The 18,043-nt window shown below is 48.0% G+C and overlaps 1 protein-coding gene across 1 annotated transcript in view; it reads left to right on the forward strand.

Moving 5' to 3' along the window:
* tbc1d22a (TBC1 domain family, member 22a) overlaps window positions 1-18,043 on the forward strand; it is a 106,646-nt gene that overhangs the window by 74,766 nt on the left and 13,837 nt on the right. Inside the window, exons 12-13 of the mRNA XM_079756223.1 lie at window positions 2,434-2,561; window positions 17,836-17,931. Of these exons, the coding sequence (XP_079612349.1) occupies window positions 2,434-2,561; window positions 17,836-17,931 (224 nt within the window). The remainder of the gene's footprint in view (window positions 1-2,433; window positions 2,562-17,835; window positions 17,932-18,043) is intronic.

Below are 18,043 nucleotides of genomic sequence, written 5' to 3' on the forward strand. Positions count from 1 at the left end.
TTAATGTACAAAATAGTGCGGCTATGTAAATGTTATAAACAATATTGCCCAACATTCACACATTCATGGACACATTCACCCACCGACGGCGGTTGCAACCACGCAAGGAGACAGCCAGCCCGTCGGCAGCAGTTGGGTCGAGGTGTCCTGCTTAGGGACACCTGGACACTCAGCCGGGGATCGAACTTCCAACTTTCCGGTTACGAGCCACCACCTCTACCTCCTGAGCCACATGCCGCCTCTTTGTGTATTTGTTCCATTATACGTTTTCCGTTCTGTTTTTTTTTTGCTAGATGAATGCACACGCAAATGCAGATTTGTTTAACGTTTGCATATGAAACGTGATAATGGGTTTTCTTGCTGACCATTTTGTGGAACGGGTCAAAGGTCGAAGGTGGTGACCCGCCGCTGTGGGGTACATTCTGAACCCCGTTGCTGTGCTCTCTCCACGCTGCTGTTAGTTTATCTCTAGCCCCTGGTTCATATTGACGGAAAACAACCCGAGAAGTGTGATGATCAACTTTCCGTCGTGGTGTTGGTGCTAAGGCACACTGTGAAATGAGCGAGAGATTAGTATGGCACAACACTGTTACGAGCTGTCAGGCGCGGTGCCAGGCAGCCCTGTCGCTAGAGCCACTCACAGACAACACAGCTGTAGTGATCACAACGCTCTCGTAATAAACCGTGGGTGACATTCCCGCTCGCTCTTTTTTCCCTATTCAGGTCTTCCAACGAACCGACAGAGAATTGCAATCTATGTCCCCTATTTTGTTTGGCCCTTCCCCTTTCTCACTGGACCGCCCCTTTCTCACCGGCCCCGCCACATTGCTTCCACCCTCTCATTGGTGCAGCCCCTCTCATGGAGCCGGCCCGTCTCCTCTCATTGGTCCGGCCTAGCGCGTCTCATTAGCGCCAGCCCTCCCATTGGACGACTTGTTGTTCGCGTTGCTCTGGTGTTTCCCTCTCTTCCTTAGCTTTTCTGCTGAAGACGATGATATCGGGCCAAGCGAGTTCATTAGCCTAGCGCTGAATTAAGCATCTCTGAGGATTGCCTCCCTCTCTCCCTTTCTTTGTGTGCCTTTGGCAGCGTGCTCGCCCTGCCATCCGTCTCTGGCATGTGTTGGATGTTTAATGAGCTTGGTTTTGTTTGTTTCTACCCATCCATTTTATAATCACCCTGCCAGCAGCCCTGACGCCTCCTTCCCCCCAAGCCTACCTGTGTGTGTGTGTGTGTGTTTGTGTGTGTGTGTCTGTGTGTGTGTGTGTGTGTGTGTGTGATTGTGTGACATATATCTATATATATATTGGTGTCAGTCACTGCGCAGGGCTGGCAATGTTCCTTCCTTTTTACAGAGATGCTTTTGACACTTCCATAATTACATCTCTATTGTGTGAGTGTGACAGTGTTCTGTGTGTTTTTATAACTTTGTGTGTGTTACCCTTTTTTGTGTGCATGCGTATGCCCTACACACAATCATATGGTGTGCGTTTATATGAATGAGTGGATCCTTCTGTATTGATATGCCCCTCCTGAGTGTGTATGTGTGTAAATGCCTGTGTGTTTGTTGATATGTATGTGTGTGTGTGTAAATGCCTGTGTATGTGTGTAAATGTCTGTGTATGTTTGTTGATATGTGTGTGTGGAAATGCCTATGTGTGTTTGTGTGTGTGGAAATGGCTGTGTGTGTTGGCTGATTTGTGTTTGGGTGTGTTCACGCTGGTTCTGTTTATGTCGTGTGTGTATCTCACTCTCTCTATTGTTACCTTAATCTCCATCACTCTTTAAAGGTAAAACAAAGGTTAATTATTGAGTATCGTACTCTAGAACAAATTAGGCAATGAAGGGGGTTAATCAAACTACCTCCTGGACCTGGACTTGAGGAATTTAAGCAGTGTGCAATAGTAACTTACAAGCATTATGGTATAATCCAGTAAAATGGTGTGCAGGTACAGTAGAATGGTCTCTAAGCTAAAGTTAGCTTGTTTGTGTTGCATTTGATGTCATCTGCTTATAAAAACAAGTGGAAAAACATCTCTCGCTCTCGCTCTCGCTCTCTCTCTCGCTCTCTCTCTCGCTCTCTCTCTCCCCACCAACCACACTTTCCGTCTGTGTGAAAACAGGGCTAATGGGTTATGTTCTCCCCTCCGGTGTTATAATAATATTTAGCCGAGCTTAAGTGTCTCTTGTCTGCCCATCTCTGCCTCTGTCAGCCTGTCTTAAACTGTCTATTCATATCTCAATCGATCTTTCCATCAGTCTGTCTCTCGTTCAATCTGTCTGAAGACCGTCCGTCTGTCTCTCCCTCAGATAGCTCTCATAGCAAATCCATGACACAGAAGGAATAAAAAGGAAGATGCACACGTCTGCCGTATAGCTGTGGTTAGAACAGGAACAGAGATCTGTGATAGTAACCCATGTGTGTGTGTCTGCAGACTCCGTGCACCACCACATGCAGCAATACGAAGTGGAGTATCTGCAGTTTGCGTTTCGTTGGATGAACAACCTGCTGATGAGAGAGCTGCCGCTACGATGTACCATCAGACTGTGGGACACCTACCAGGTACACACACACACACACACACACACACACACACACACACACACACACACACACACACACACACACACACACACACACACACACACACACACACACACATTGAGAATGAGACACACACACACCCCAGGTAGGAGGCCTCTCCCAGCCAACCTAACCCCTACCTGCAACTTAATGACACATGGCACCGAGGGAAACCAGAGAAAATGGAAACGTTCACCGTAATTGGCGTTGGATAAAAGCGTCCGCTAAACAGTTTGTCGGATCGGAATCGTCCCACACACCGCTGATCTCCTGCAGGTACAGGGCTGTGTCAAACGGAGCTGAACTCGTTAAGAATACCCGAATTACATGCCGATCACGCTAATCCCACTCATACACACAGCTAGACAACAGCTGAACACATGCCTCAGATGTTTAACTAATCCGCCGGCTCATTTACCGCTGGGGCAGGAAGCGTGCCAGCCCATTGTACCAGAGTCCTGTTTTTATTTGATAAGCAAGATTGCAGAAAGAGTTTTGCGTAATCGACTGCATTCTTAACCAAGCCCAACTGATCTTCCATTAATCATCTGAATCTCGTGTGTGTATGGTGGGTAGACTACGATTACGTTAGTGGGTTGGTGCGGGGTGGAAATACTTTTTGGTCGGAGTTCCGAATCCTTGTTGTCATTGTTGTTGTTGTGGAGTGTTTCTTTCTGCGACGTGGACGCAGTTTGAGGAAACCGACCCTGGTTCCCACGGTCTCTGAAGCTCGCCAGTTTGTCTGCTGAACGCTGAAACGAAGACCACACAATTTGCTCAACACTTTGACTAATCTGTTGAAACCGTACTGAGTTTACTGTACATCGAGGGTAGGGAAAAAAAGCATTTGCAAAATCTCCAAAAGCAAAGATTGTCAGACTGGAGAATTTGGCGAAGAGCAAATGCAAAGTGTATCAAGCAAAGTGATTGACAAGCGACCAAAACAACACATTTCCTTTTATCTTCCCCGTCAAATACAAGAAGTGCAGCAAGCCACCGCCAAGACTGACTGACGACCCTTCCCGCCAAAACGAAAAACACCCCAAACTTCTCCTTCGCTCCGACATCAGACACAGACCCCCAAACCCCGAACCTCAGTGGCCCAGCAGAGTGGCCCGGAGAGAGATGAGTGGATCAAACGGGCTGAAGTGGGACTAAGAGCGGGGTCAGATGTTAATTCCGTAACAACAAGTCTAGACCCGCTATTGATTTTGCGGCCCTTTGACACAAACAGCTGGCGTTGTTGGGAGCTTGGCGCGCGCCTCCACGCCACCAGCTTGTTAACCTTAGCAAGCGCCGTCGATGAAGCCTGATGCGGATATCGACCCGGCCCTCTGAGTGTGTGGAAGTATACGTCTACAGGCTGCTGGCTGCTCTCTGGGTGTGTGTATGTATACGTCTACAGCTACAGGCTGCTCTTTGGATGTTTGGATGTTTACGTCTACAGGCTGCTCTCTGGGTGTGTGGATCTATACGTCTACAGGCTGCAGGCTGACCATTTCAGATCCAAATACGGGGTCATCGGCCCGGGAACCACGGCTGTATCTTTACGGAGCTCCTAGGGGGACCCCCCATCTCCATGAGCACAGACACTAGCATATGCCCACACCATTGTCTGACACCGACTCACCATCCGGACCGAAACATCCCCAGAACGCTGATTCTCAACGCCAACAAACAAGACACACCGTGACGGAGACGGAGTGGCGGTGGTAACGCGAGCAGACAGCCTGTCAGCGCGTCGCTGGTTAGTCAAAACAGACGGCAACTCAAGCAGACAACCAGACAGTCGGTGTATCTGTACACACACACTGTCATGTCGGCGCCCAGGTAAACAGCGAGACGGACGGTTAGTCAGACCGGAGGCGGACTTACTGAACACACTCACCCTGCACGCAGTTCCTCTGCGACTTATGAATGAGAAATATGTTTTAGGTTTTCCTGGGTTTGTTTTTTCTATTCCGGCTCAGATTTCACTGATTCAAACGTCGCCCCTTTATTTCCAAGCCTCCGCCGCGCTCCTCTCAGAAGCCGACGGTTTCTGTCCACATGATCGAGACTGGGGCCCGGGCTAATTGGGGGAGTTTAAACACACTTGGAATATGTACGAGAGGAAAAGTGGGCGACCTCGAGGGCTATTGAAGCCCTCTGAGAAGGCCCAGGGAAGCCAGCAGTTTCGGCCTGATTCTTCGACTCCATGCAGTGTCCATGGCAACGGGCGTTCTCCTCATCCTCCCGCCGGCTGGCCCCTGCCTGTTGCTATAGCGAGCGGAGCAAAGAGCAGCGCTTAACGGTAAACGCTGAAAAACAAGGGTCAGCCATCGCTGGGAGAGGAGAGCCAGCCTGCAGATGGAGCCCATGTCGAACCAGGGAGCCAAAGTCATGAGAGGGAGGAAGAGTGGATGTAGGCCTGTTGGAGGTGTATGGGTGAGCTTGTGTGTTGGAGGTGTATGGGTGAGCTTGTGTGTTGGAGGTGTATGGGTGTGGATGCGTGTTGGCGGTGTGTGGTTGTTGGAAGTGTAGATGTGTGTATTATGTAGTGTTTGTGTCCTTTGCAGTGTGCGTTTGCATTATGTAGTGTTTAATTTCGGGTGTGTGTGTGTTCCAAAAAGCGTTTTGATGGCCAATGCAGACCACAACCCAGATGAAGAGTCGTGAGAGTGAAGAAAAGCAGGGAAAGAAAGAAAGGGAGGGAGAGAGGGGAACAAACGAGGAAAGCAGCCATTGATGTGATGCATGGAGACCAGGACAGATCGATGGCTTCCCTTTCTCCGGCCCCCAGCCTGTAATCAAAAGCCAGCGCAGAGTTAGCATATCCCCCCTAGTAGTCCGGATGCGGCCTCTAATTCACTGCCTGCTCCCTTTTAACTTAAGAGCCGGCACGGCCAAGGCTAAAAAAGACAACATAATTTGCTCGATTTAACAAACACAGAATTGAAAGTCACCGGAGAGACGAGACCGGGGCCCGAGTGCGATGAGTATCCAGGCCCCGCCGGCAGCAGATACTGTGGAATATATTAGCTTGCTCACATGGACTCCAACGCGGTGGTTCAGCCACAGACACGGGTTTATACAGGGCTCATCATGCGGCCGATTTAGGAAACCAGACCCATCTGTTTCCTTTAGGACTTCCCCAGGGTCATAAACCGACAACGCCAGTCACAAATAAGGATGAGGGAATCCGTGCAAACGTTCCTAATCCGTCTAATATCCGGACAGAAGAGTTTCAATCTTTGTTTTTATTCTTGTGCGATTTTTGTAGAGCGACTCGTTAGTTACTCATTGGCCGTCTCCAAACCTTCGGAGTTTGCCGACGCGGCTGATGTTGACTCGCTCGGACGAGCGCCATCAAACAAATGGCTGGTGTCAGGCCTTCGAATGAGGGGGTGAGGCAGAGGTTCCCCGGGGCGGCGGTGCGCTGTCATCTCCTTCATCTGCTGGCTGGTGAAGGCCTTCATTGGGATTCTGGACCAGCAGGACATCAGCAGGGCCTGCTACCAGCGGCCTTCAAGGACTCATCAGATCCATGTCTCGGGACCGTGAGCTTACCCCTGTTCTCCGGCATTTCCAGGGGATGGTTATGCAACCGAGTCGTCGCGGAGGCGTACTTGTGGATTCAGATTCAAGTAGTTGTACTTGCTCTCTTGTAAGACGTCACAGAGCCAAATGCCGAGCATTGTCCCTGGAGGTATGAACGCAAGCAGGGTTATCTCTGCTCCGACGCGGAAGGAGACGACTGCTATCGCAGCGTTTCCTGAGTAGGTGGGGAGGTGAAGCCAGTCGCATTAACATTTGGCTTGAAGGGTGTCGGGATATTCTGTAAAGGGAGCAACGTTTGAGGGGATATTTATTTAGCAACAATAGGATCAGGGCGGAAGCACTCAATCTTTGTCGTGTACGCATGTATGCATGCAAGCACGCGTTACAGCGTGCTGTGTAGTGAAGGAGGGGGATGTGTAGTTAAAGCGTGTTGTGTAGTGACGGAGGGGATGTGTAGTTAAAGCGTGTTGTGTAATGATGGAGGAGGGATGTGTAGTTAAAGGGTGTTGTGTGGTGATTGAGGAGGGATGTGTAGTTAAAGCGTGTTGTGTAATGATGGAGGAGGGATGTGTAGTTAAAGGGTGTTGTGTGGTGATTGAGGAGGGATGTGTAGTTAAAGCGTGTTGTGTAGTGATTGAGGAGGGATGTGTAGTTAAAGTGTGTTGTGTTGTGATTGAGGAGGGATGTGTAGTTAAAGCGTGTTGTGTAGTGATTGAGGAGGGATGTGTAGTTAAAGCGTGTTGTGGTGGAGGGGGAATGGGATGAATGATTGAAGCATGATGTCCTGTCGTCGTCCCAGCAGCAGCCGGCTGCGGTACACATGGCTGTTGTAATCCATCCTTTAAATATTTGATGTTTTACAAGCGTGATTGGATGGAAACACGGCCCCTCTCCTCCTCCTCCCCCTCCCCTCCTCCTCTGTTCCTGTTTGTGTCAAGCTGTCACTGTTGTGTTGCTGTAATGTTTTTTCGTTCACCTGTGTTGGGGAATTTGACCGGCGCGGCTCATGAATCTTTCAACAGGCGACAGCGATGCGCAAAGCTCAGCTTGTCTCTTATATTGTCTTCTCTCTTTTTCGCCCTGTCTGTCTTCCTCCTCACCTCTCGGCTCTCCCTCCATCGCTCTCTCCCTCGCTCGGCGTCCGCTCTCTCTGGCTCTAATTCACGTTCTCTCTCTCGCGCTCGTTCTCTCTCTCGCGCTCGTTCTCTCTCTCATTCCCGCTCTCTCTCTCTCTCTCTCTCTCTCTCTCTCTCTCTCTCTCTCTCTCTCTCTCTCTCTCTCTCTCTTTCTGTCCCTCTAACTCTCTCTCCCTCTCCCTCTAGCCCTCTACCCATCTCTCTCTCTCTCTCTCTCTCTCTCTCTCTCTCTCTCTCTGTCCCTCTAACTCTCTCTCCCTCTCCCTCTAGCCCTCTACCCATCTCTCTCTCTCTCTCTCTCTCTCTGTCCCTCTAACTCTCTCTCCCTCTCCCTCTATCCCTCTACCCATCTCTCTCGCTCTCTCTCTCTCGCGCTCCCCTCTCCCTCACTCCCCCTCTCTTTCTTTCTCTCTCTCCCCCTCTAGCTCTCTCTCTGCCCCCCCCCCCCCTCTAGCTTTCTGTCTCTCTCTCGGTCTCCTCTGGTTTTTGATATTCTCTTTGATTCTCATCACATGCCCTGACGTCGTTCCTAACCTCAGGTGTAATTGTACGGCGTTTAAAGATACAAACCGTTTCTGTTTCCAAGTACTGCCTCCCCTCATTTAATCTGCATTTCTCTGTGTTTCATCGCGTGTTTGAGAGCTCTACCGTTTAACCGATTTGGGAGTAGGAAACTGATTTGGTTTAAAACATTAATAGATGTGCCGAAGAAGTGGCAAGTCGTCGCCGGGGAAAATGTGCGGTTTGAAACGGCCAATAATAATAATAACAGACACTTTCAGAGGATCTCAACGATTTCTATTAGGTTTGTGCGCTGTCAGGTTTGGCAGAGGTTATTAGAGCTTAGCCACATATTGCAAATTAGAAATATTGAAAAACATGAATTTTTGTCGTGTCTTGGTTGGCTGAGCGTTGGGCACATGTTGATGAGTGTTGGAAGGTGTATGAGTGTGGATGTGTGTTGGGGGTGTATGGATATGTATGTGTGTTTTAAGTGTATAAGTGTGTGTGCCTGTTGCAAGTGAAAGAGTGTGTAGGATTTATGTACTTTGCAGTGTGCGTATGCAATATGTAGTGTTTTATTGGGCCTCTGCGCTGATGTGTGTTTGTGTGTGGTTGCTCGTGTGTTTTCCAAAGAGCTTTTTAAAGGCCATTTCAGACCAGAACACGAGGGGGAACAGGCCAGCAGCTGTGGAGGGGTTGGGTGGTAGCAGTCTGGTTTTAGACCCTCTCTGGGAGTCCGAGGCCCCGTCCACACGGGCGAATACACTCTTTTCCCCTCCGTTTCCCTTTGATGCGTTTCAGGAATATCTCCGTAAAGCCTGCGTGCTGTGAGTCGAGAAGGAGATAGCAGTTGTCAAACCTTTTAGATTGAGCAGAATTACTTTTTAACGTACAGTTAGTTATTCAATTCACCAAGGGGCTGTATTTAAAGCCATGAAAGCATTACAAATAAAATAAAATGAAAAAAAGAATTCACCAAAAGATGGGTTCCGTGTGTAGGGCGTCTGAGCCCCCTTCAGGATGCAACGTGTCAAATCTGTAGCATGCAACTGTCTCGCTCACCCCATCGGCGTCCGGCGCTGATTGACAGCTGTCAAACTCGCCAACGCGCGCAATACAGAAGCTCTAAATAGAACCCTGGAGTGTCATGTTACTATAGAAACGGTTCCAGGGTGCACCCCGTCGATCCGTGTTTCAATGTGCGCCTTCTATGAACCCCCAAAACAAATAGGGGGAGCTTCGTCTCTCATCTCTGGTCCGGATCTTTTGGTCTGACCCGATCTTAAGCTCATGTTGGTACGGCTCCTCTGTGGCGATCTGTCTGGTCAGACCATCTCCTTTCTCTCTCTTTCACTCTCTCTCGGTTTGTGTCTGTGTCTGTCTCTCCATCTGTATCTGTCTCTCTCATTCTCTGTCGGTCTCTCTCTCTCTCTCTATTTATCACTCTCTGTCGCTCATCTCTCTCTCCCTCTCGCTCTCTTTCTCTGTCGGTCAATCTCTCTCTATTTTTCTCCCTCAATGTCTCTCTCTCTCTTTCTTTATCTCTATTTTTCTCTGTCTCTCTCACTCTAAATTTACTTTACCTCACCCCTCTCTCCCTCATCTTTTCTGTTTTCCCTCATCTCTGCCTCATCTCTCAACGCTTCTCTTTTCTCTCTTTTCTCTGGATTTCAGGATGAGTTCAAATGGAAAGGGAATAGATACTTCAGAAGGACACACACACACACACACACACTAACACACACAAACACACACACACACACACACACACACACACACACACACACACACACACACACACACACACCCTGTGCATAAGGGCAAGCCTTCTCCTTGGACAGCCTGACTGTGAGAAGACCAAATTATTCGTGTTGCATGAAGCATGAAATTAACAAGCGACTGTGTGGCAGCGGCGTTAGCATTACCATAGCTATTAAGTTCTCCTCCGGCGCCGGGACATGGCTTCATCTCATTGGTCGACGGGCCTAGGGCTTGATCAGAGCAGCCTTTAGCCTCTCACCCTGGCCTGTCTCGGGGAAGCTAGCCGGAGCTACCTGAAGGAGGCAGGGAGACGGAGGGAGAGCTTAGCATTTAGCCCAACTGAAACAGGCCCTGTGAAGACCGGCGACATCCACTGAAACAATTTAAATGATAATGTACCGGAATATTAGAGGATTGTGTGTGTGTGTGTGTGTGAGTGTGTGCTGGGAGATAGAGGGTATACGATGCAAAGTAGTAGGAAGGGGTTAGGGCTTGTTGATCCAGGAGGCCTACAGCGTAGACTGGGGGCATTAGGGGATCAATCGCAGGAACAACTGCCCTGTCCATCCCTCGATTTCATGTTCTGCTTTCATGATGTTGTAGCGTTGTGTAGTGTTCTCATGGTCTTTTTTTAGTGCAGTTGTGTATTGTGGGGTTATTGAAGTGGTAGGGTTGTCGTGTGTGTGTGGTAGTGTTTGAAAGTTTTGGTGTAGTTTTAGTTTGTCTGTATTGTGTTGTGCTGTGCCGGGTTGGACGCACACGCACACTGTACACAACCACACTTGTCACCAAGTGTTTGTGTGAGTGTGTGTGTGAAGTCATCAATTCTCGCTTCTCTCTCCCTCACACAATCACCAATCATCATCTCCCTTTCTCATGGACACACATACACACACCTATGCATCTGTATCACACACGCGCACACATACACACTTACACACATCTGGACCTGGCATTAATATTTCATCTTCTCTCAATAAAGGACCACCTCTCAGTAGCCACTCTCCCCATCTGTCCTTTCTCTACTTTCATTCCTCTCTTCTCTGTCCCTTTTCATCTTCCTTCCTCTCACCTCTTCTTCGGCTCTTGGGTATTTGTTGTCTTCTTCATACGATTACGCTGTCCTCTCCCCTCGTTCTCCCAATTATCTCTCTCTCTCTCCCTCTCTCCTACACACTCTCTCTCACTCACCCGCTGCACTCAGTCTTTCATCATGTAACTCCTGGCCTGCTTCTAACACACACACACACACACACACACACACACACACACACACACACACACACACACACACACACACACACACACACACACACACACACACACACACACATACACACACACAAATATACACACACACACAAATATACACACACACACAAATACACACACACACACACACACACACACACACTCTCAATCTGTTACACCAAAGTCTTATCAAGTGTAAGATACATCAAAGAAAATGTTAAGATTAAAGTATGACAAATTGTTGTATCAAATTCATACTGTTTCACCGTAGTTGAACAAGCCATTAGTTCTAAGATGATCAAACATCACATCAAAGTCAAACTGTTGTATCAAAGTCAAACCGTCATATCAAAGTCCAACTGTCATATCAAAGACCAACAACTAAATAAAAGTCAAACTGTCATATCAAAGTCCAACTGTCGTATCAAAAAACAACAGCTAAATCAAAGTCAAACTATTGTATCAAAGTCAAACTGTCGTATCAAAGACCAACAGCTAAATCAAAGTCAAACTATTGTATCAAAGTCAAACTGTCCTATCAAAGACTAACAGCTAAATCAAAGTCAAACTATTGTATCAAAGTCAAACTGTTGTATCAAAGACCAACAGCTAAATCAAAGTCCAACTGTTGTATCAAAGTCCAACTATTGTATCAAAGACCAACAGCTAAATCAAAGTCAAACTGTCGTATCAAAGACCAACATTTAAATCAAAGTCCAACTGTCGTATCAAAGTCCGACTGTTGTATCAAAGACCAACAGCTAAATCAAAGTCCAACTGTCGTATCAGAGTCCAACTGTGACATCAGAGTCCAACTGGTGTATCAAAGTTAAACTCTGACACCAAAGCCAAACTGGTGTATCAAAGTTAAACTGTGACATCAGAGTCCAACTGGTGTATCAAAGTTAAACTCTGACACCAAAGCCAAACTGGTGTATCAAAGTTAAACTGTGACATCAGAGTCCAACTGGTGTATCAAAGTTAAACTGTGACATCAAAGTCAAACCGCTGGAGGAGTTTGTCCATCATCGTGTTTTTTCTTCGCCGCGCCACAATAACCTCGCCCAGCGACATTATATCACTATGGCAACATCACCTCGTCTGCGTGTCAGACTCTCTGTCATCACTCCTGTCAACGCACACACGCATACACATGCTCACGCACACACAGACACACACTCTCTATCGCATTCTCACTCTGTTGCGTTCTCTCCACTGCCTTATGTCTTTCTCGCTCGCTCGCTCTTTTAACTTTAAGTGCTTCATTGGTTGTCGACAGGGGATCTATTTTAATTGCCAAGTGTAAATAAACACATCATATGTGCTAATTAAAATAAGAACAACAATAATTAAATTGCATAATTAAGACTTGTTCTTTGGATTCCTGTTGTCATAAACTTCAGGGCTTGAAACTTTATAGAGCGACGTGATGTATTAACGATATAACTTGAATTCCTACATAGCAATAGTTAGAATTGCTGACCCTTGCTGTTGATAACGTAAACTGACGCTATAACCCCCTTGACGTTAGTGCTAGCCACAAGCTGTGTTGCTATAGTACCAGGTGTAGCAATGTTGAAGACTTGCTGCTAGCCAAACTGTAAACTGGTCTGCTACCCATGGACCGGCTGGCTCTCCCCCGGCAGCCCCCACTCTGCTGTTGGCTAACCAGCTGTGCTACCGTTCACATGGCATGTCATCTAATTGATTAGTTTTATGACGGCGGCTGACCACTTCTGCGGGGTGAAGTTTGTGTTGCATGTCACCCCAGAGATTAGCTTGTGCTGCGTGGCTCGTGGCTAACCAAAAGGGAGCCGGTATTTCCTCTCTGTCCTCGGCGCCTGTCCTCTGGGATTTCTCTAATCGCTGCACATCAATATTCTTTCATGGTCCCCGCGATGTCAGGGAAACGCCCTTAATTCTAAAACCCCAATTCATCCGCTTTTTAGTTATTTTTACACCTGCTATCGTTCAACCTCTGAAGTCATCTCTCCCTCTTGCCCCTTCTCATTTCCTAGGCGATCCCTCTCTCTCTCTCTCTCTCCTCGCTCTCCCTCCCTCTCTCCAACGTTATATCTCTCTCTCGTTCTCTCATTCTCTCTCTCTCGTTCTCCCTCTTTCGTTCTCTCTCTCACTCTCGTTCTCTCTCTCTCGTTCTCTCTTTCGTTCTCTTTCGTTCTCGCTCTCGTTCTCTCTCTCTCTCTCTCTCTCTCTCTCTCTCTCTCTCTCTCTCTCTCTCTCTCTCTCTCTCTCTCTCTCTCTCTTTGTCTGTCTGTGGGGCTTTGATCAGCCTCCCTTGTCAGTCAGTGTCGAGGTTGTCTCCCCCAATATGGCGGCCCCGAGACCAAGGGGCCGGGGGAGGGAGAGGGGGGAGGGCTGTGCCTGGCAAGATGGAGGAGGGAATCTGGACCGAGTCACCTTGACTCCCAGCGCTTAACAACTTCCTCTGTCGCTTCTTCTCTTTTGAAGATGTTAATCGCGGGCGGGGCATGAAGTAGGGCAGAGCTGATGGAGCTGCTGGAGGGGGAGGAGTGGGGGGGGAGGAGGGATGGGGAGAGGGAAGGGGAGGCGAGGGGAGAGGAGGGGGAAGAAAGGGAGAGGAGAGGGGGAGGAGTGGGGAGGGAAGGGGGGAGGAGGGGGGAGGAGAGATGGGGAGAGGGAAGGGGAGGCGAGGGGAGAGGGGGAGGGGAGATGAGGGGAGGGGAGAGGAGGAGGAAGAAAGGGAGAGGAGAGGGGGGAGGAGGAGGGGAGGGGAGATGAGGGGAGGGAGGGAGAGGGGAGGGGAGATGAGGGGAGGGGGGGGAGAGGGGGAGGATAGGGAAGGAAGGGGGAAGGAGGAGAGGGAAAGATGAACTCAACAGACCAGAGAGAGGGAGACATAGCGCCGTATCAGGAATGAGTTGTAACCAAAGTCGTTTAAGATCAGAAGGTGGAAAGATGGATAATATAGATGGATGATCGTTAGAGGGATAGATGCATAGGTATTATTAGATCGATCATTAGATAGAGAGCTTGATAGATTCATAGATGTAGTCACATTTCAGTCATTTAGCAGACGCCTTTTTCAAAACCCACAAATCACAAATGTATTTCTAGTTGGATATTCCCTCAACAGAGAGGTTGAGGGATAGACAGAGAGCGAGAGACGGACAGGGATAGAGATGGAGCTGGATGATAACCCATTCGCAGCGCTGGAGGTAGAGAGGGTTTGTGATGTAGACAGGGCATTTGGAGATACGGAGAGTGTGCGGTACAGAGGGATTGTGTGTTAAATGAAAATAGTCTCAGGGCGGAGAGAGGTGAGTGTGGACGGTGTTGATGAGGAGGAGAGTGGGAGATGTGATTCCCTTTGATTCTGTGTGTGTGTGTCTGTTTGCATCTCCCTCCCTCAGCCAATCACACGGGGGTATTTTACCTGCAGCTCATTCTGTGCTGCCTTCTCTCTCTCGTCTCATTTCCTTTATGTCTTTATCTTACTCTCATCTCTCCCTTTCTTTCTTCTCTCACTCTCTCACTCTTGCTCGATCTCTCTCCCCCCCATCTTTCTCTCTCTTGCCCCATCTCTCTCTCTCTCTCTCTCTCTCTCTCTCTTTCACACCAATCTCTCTATCTCTCACCAAGCTCTCTCACTTACATCTCTCTCTCTCAGCCCCATCTCTCTCTTTTATCGTACCAAACATGGTTGCTAGGTGACCGAAAATAACAGGGTTGGCTCGATTCGAGTACCAAAACAAAAAAAGGCATCACAGAACCATCTTCTCCAAACGACCATCAACAGAATAATCAGGGTATATTTTTCCCATGTACCATGTAAAAATAATCAAAGGGGTGTTTTGTTGAAAGAGGGAGGGCTGTAATGGGGAGCTTGAGCCATGGGGAGGAGAGAGTTTGGTCTGGTTTGACTCTGATGTCTCTTGGCCTGCTCGCTCTTCTCTGTATATTCAACACAACAAACCTTGTGGGAGACGGACTGGGCTGCCATTGTTATGGGGATGACTTGCAGCCCAAAGGTTCCAAGTTCAAAACCCAGTGTCCCGTTCTTCCCTACGTCTTCCCACTTACACGTCGCAGACACTCACACACACACACACACGTTTCTTCGTATTCCCAAACACACGCGCATATTTCCACGTATTCACACTGTGTTCCAGCATGCAATCAGCTTAGCAACGGTTTCCAACGTACACAGTTGGAATTCTCCATGGCTTCACTGTGCGTATGTGTGTGTGTGTGTGTCCATGCGTGCGTGCGTGTCCAAGTGTGCATATGTTTATTAATATCCAGATTCCTCACCATCTGTGCTGCCCGTGCTATCGACTCATTTGACTTGTAAACTAACTAACGAGGACGTAAGCAGGGTGCACTGTCGGCTGTGCTGCTGCTGTTGTCCGCGTTCACAAAAGGGTATGAATAAAGGTTGAGTCGTACGCTCTTAAGCCGAGCGCACAAAGGCGTGTCGGAGCACACACAATAATCCGCTGTGTCCGCGCCCCGTGTGCCGCGCGCCCTTAAAGCAGCGTTATAACGGTTCAGAGGGAATCACACGAACCGACGGGACTTCGTAAAGACAAGAGGGCAGCAGAAATGACCCCCCTCGTCCTAAACCCCGCCCACCCCAAATCATCGTCCAACCGTGGTCATGCAGCTCAGCAGAGAGATGCGGGCGACCAGGAAGTGGATTTTGCAGAGAGTCTTCCTGATTGGATGCTCCAGAATTAGCCCTGTTGATGGTTTTTGGCTGGATGGTGGAAAGATGTTTGAAGTAGGGGTGTGAACGGTTACAAAAAAATTGTAAACGGTTACACAGCCCCTTTTTTTTTGGTGTACAACTGCTAATTAATTAATTTTTTAAATTTTTTTTTAAAGTGGGCCGCAGTCGCGCTCTAGGGGGATCATTTTTTTATCAACACGGTTGATGCTCGAGCAGAATGATCGCAAAAAGAAAATTAGTTTGACTGGTTGCCATGGTTATCTCCGTGTGGTTAATTTGCAGTTGCGGTGTTAATTAGGATGTTGTCAGCTTGCTGTTACATTAAACTGTAATCAGAAAACGCGCTTATATGCTATAGACCCTATAGTATATGTGGTATAAAAGCTGGGACGAATTTCGAATTATAAATATGTAGACTTTATGTTGAAAGTATGGACCGTCGCGATTCCCATTGAAACAATGGCGCGGTGATTTTATTATTTTTTTTACTGTTTTCGTTTACAGATTTTTCCTAAACGGTTATGATTTACTAACCGGTTACACGTGTACCCGTGCACACCCCTAGTTTGAAGACCTACTGCATTATTATAAGTTATAAGGCACTAGTTTAAGTTAGTTTTATTTCGCAGGATGTTTTATTTTCAGATAGTAATTTGATCATCTCTACTGTTGCCTACTGCTCCTTTAAAAAAGTATGACTCTCGGTTTGCGCCGCAGATACGAAGCGATCTCTGTATGCTTTGGCCTTGAGACAGCATCGGTGAATAACTGATTCTGATACCTGATACCTGAACATTCAAACAAGGTTGTGCATTATTATCTTTTAATAACTGGACAGCTCTGCCTTATAACAGTTCAATGTGCAACGAATCGGACATCACATTTACATTCAGGGCATTTAGCAGACGCTTTTATCCTAAGCGACTTACTATAAGTACATTTGTCGGAAGAAAGAGAGAGGCGCAGAGACCCACAGACGTAGACACCATGGCAGCTACCCCACACAGAACCATAAAACGGCAGCGACGTGGAGACGCTGGCCCTACCTCTGTCAGCTGCTCGACTCGGAGGCAGAACTCTCCTACGAAGGCATTAGCAGTTGTAAGACACGGCAGAACATAAGAAGGCCTGGACGGCGCCGCGTGAATGGAACTGGGTTTAGCGTGTTCCCTGACATGCCTGCGTGCTAATCCCCCCCAGCGTGGGTCCGAGGGAGACTTCAGCTCTCCCCCGGGACCTCAGTGATGGACCACGGAGCAGGACAGACGGACGTTTCATCCATTGTTCTCTCTCTCGCTCTTGCTCTCTCTCCTCGTTCGTTTTTTAAATCCTTAAAGAAAAGTAGGCTGATGGCTCTGGAATAAGAACCGGAAAAGGAGATTTCTCTGTCCCTTTATATCCCTTCCTCTCCCTCTCACACCCGTCTCTCTCTCTCTCTCTCTCCCTGTCTTTCTCCTTTTAGATCTGTCCATGTACCCCCCCCCCCTCTCTTGTTCTCCCTCCTCATACATCTTTTTGCAGCTTTCTTATTCTCTCTGGTGAATATATATATATATATCCCTCCCTCGTTCTCTTTCTGTTTGTCAATGTCTCTCTACCTCCCCTTCATCCTCTCTCTCTATTTGTCGATCTCTCTCTCTCTCCCTCTTGCTCTCCCTCTCTCTCTCCCTCTCTCTCTGTTTGTCTACCTCTCTCTCGCTCTCCTCTGTTTTTCTATGTTTCTTTCTCTCTGTTTGTCAATGCCTCTCTCTCCCTCTCTCTCTCTCCGTTTGTCTATCTGTGCCTCCTTCATTCTCTCTCTCTCTGTTTCTCTATCTCTCTCTCTCTCTCTGTCTCTATCTCTCTCTCTCTGTCTCTCTCTGTCTGTTTGTCTACCTCTCTCTCCCCGTGTTGAACCAGCGGGCCAGCACCAGGGATATTTCAGATGGAAGGGATTACAAACACATGGAGATCCTTCTGTCTCTGTGTCACTGTGACACTCTGTGTAACTCTAATGCTGTATTACTGTTTATAACTTTAATACTGTGAAACTGTGCATTACTCAAATAATGTGACACTCTGCATTGCTCCTATACTATATTACTGTGATACTGTATTATTGTGCTTCACTCTAATATTATTACTCTCTTCCTCCTCTCTTTCTCTGTCTCTCTCTTTCGCTGTCTCCTTGTCCTCTGTCTCTCTGTCTCTCTATGTCTCTCTGTCTCTATGTCTCTCTATCTCTCTCTCCTCGTCCTCTGTGTCTCTATGTCTCTCTGCCTCTCTCTCCATCTCCTGCTCTGTCTCTGTCTCTCTATCACTCTCTCCTGCTCTGTCTCTATGTCTCTTTGTCTCTCTGCCTCGCTCTCAGGCTGAACCAGAGGGCTTCTCTCAGTTCCATCTCTACGTCTGCGCCTCCTTCCTGGTCCTTTGGAGGAAGGAGATCCTGGAGGAGAGGGACTTCCAGGTAACGCGCACACACACACACACACACACACACACACACACACACACACACACACACACACACACACACACACACACACACACACACACCTACACACACATACATACATACA

The sequence above is a fragment of the Pollachius pollachius genome, assembly GCF_949987615.1.
Source record: "Pollachius pollachius genome assembly, chromosome: 18".
NCBI classification, from domain to species: domain Eukaryota; kingdom Metazoa; phylum Chordata; class Actinopteri; order Gadiformes; family Gadidae; genus Pollachius; species Pollachius pollachius.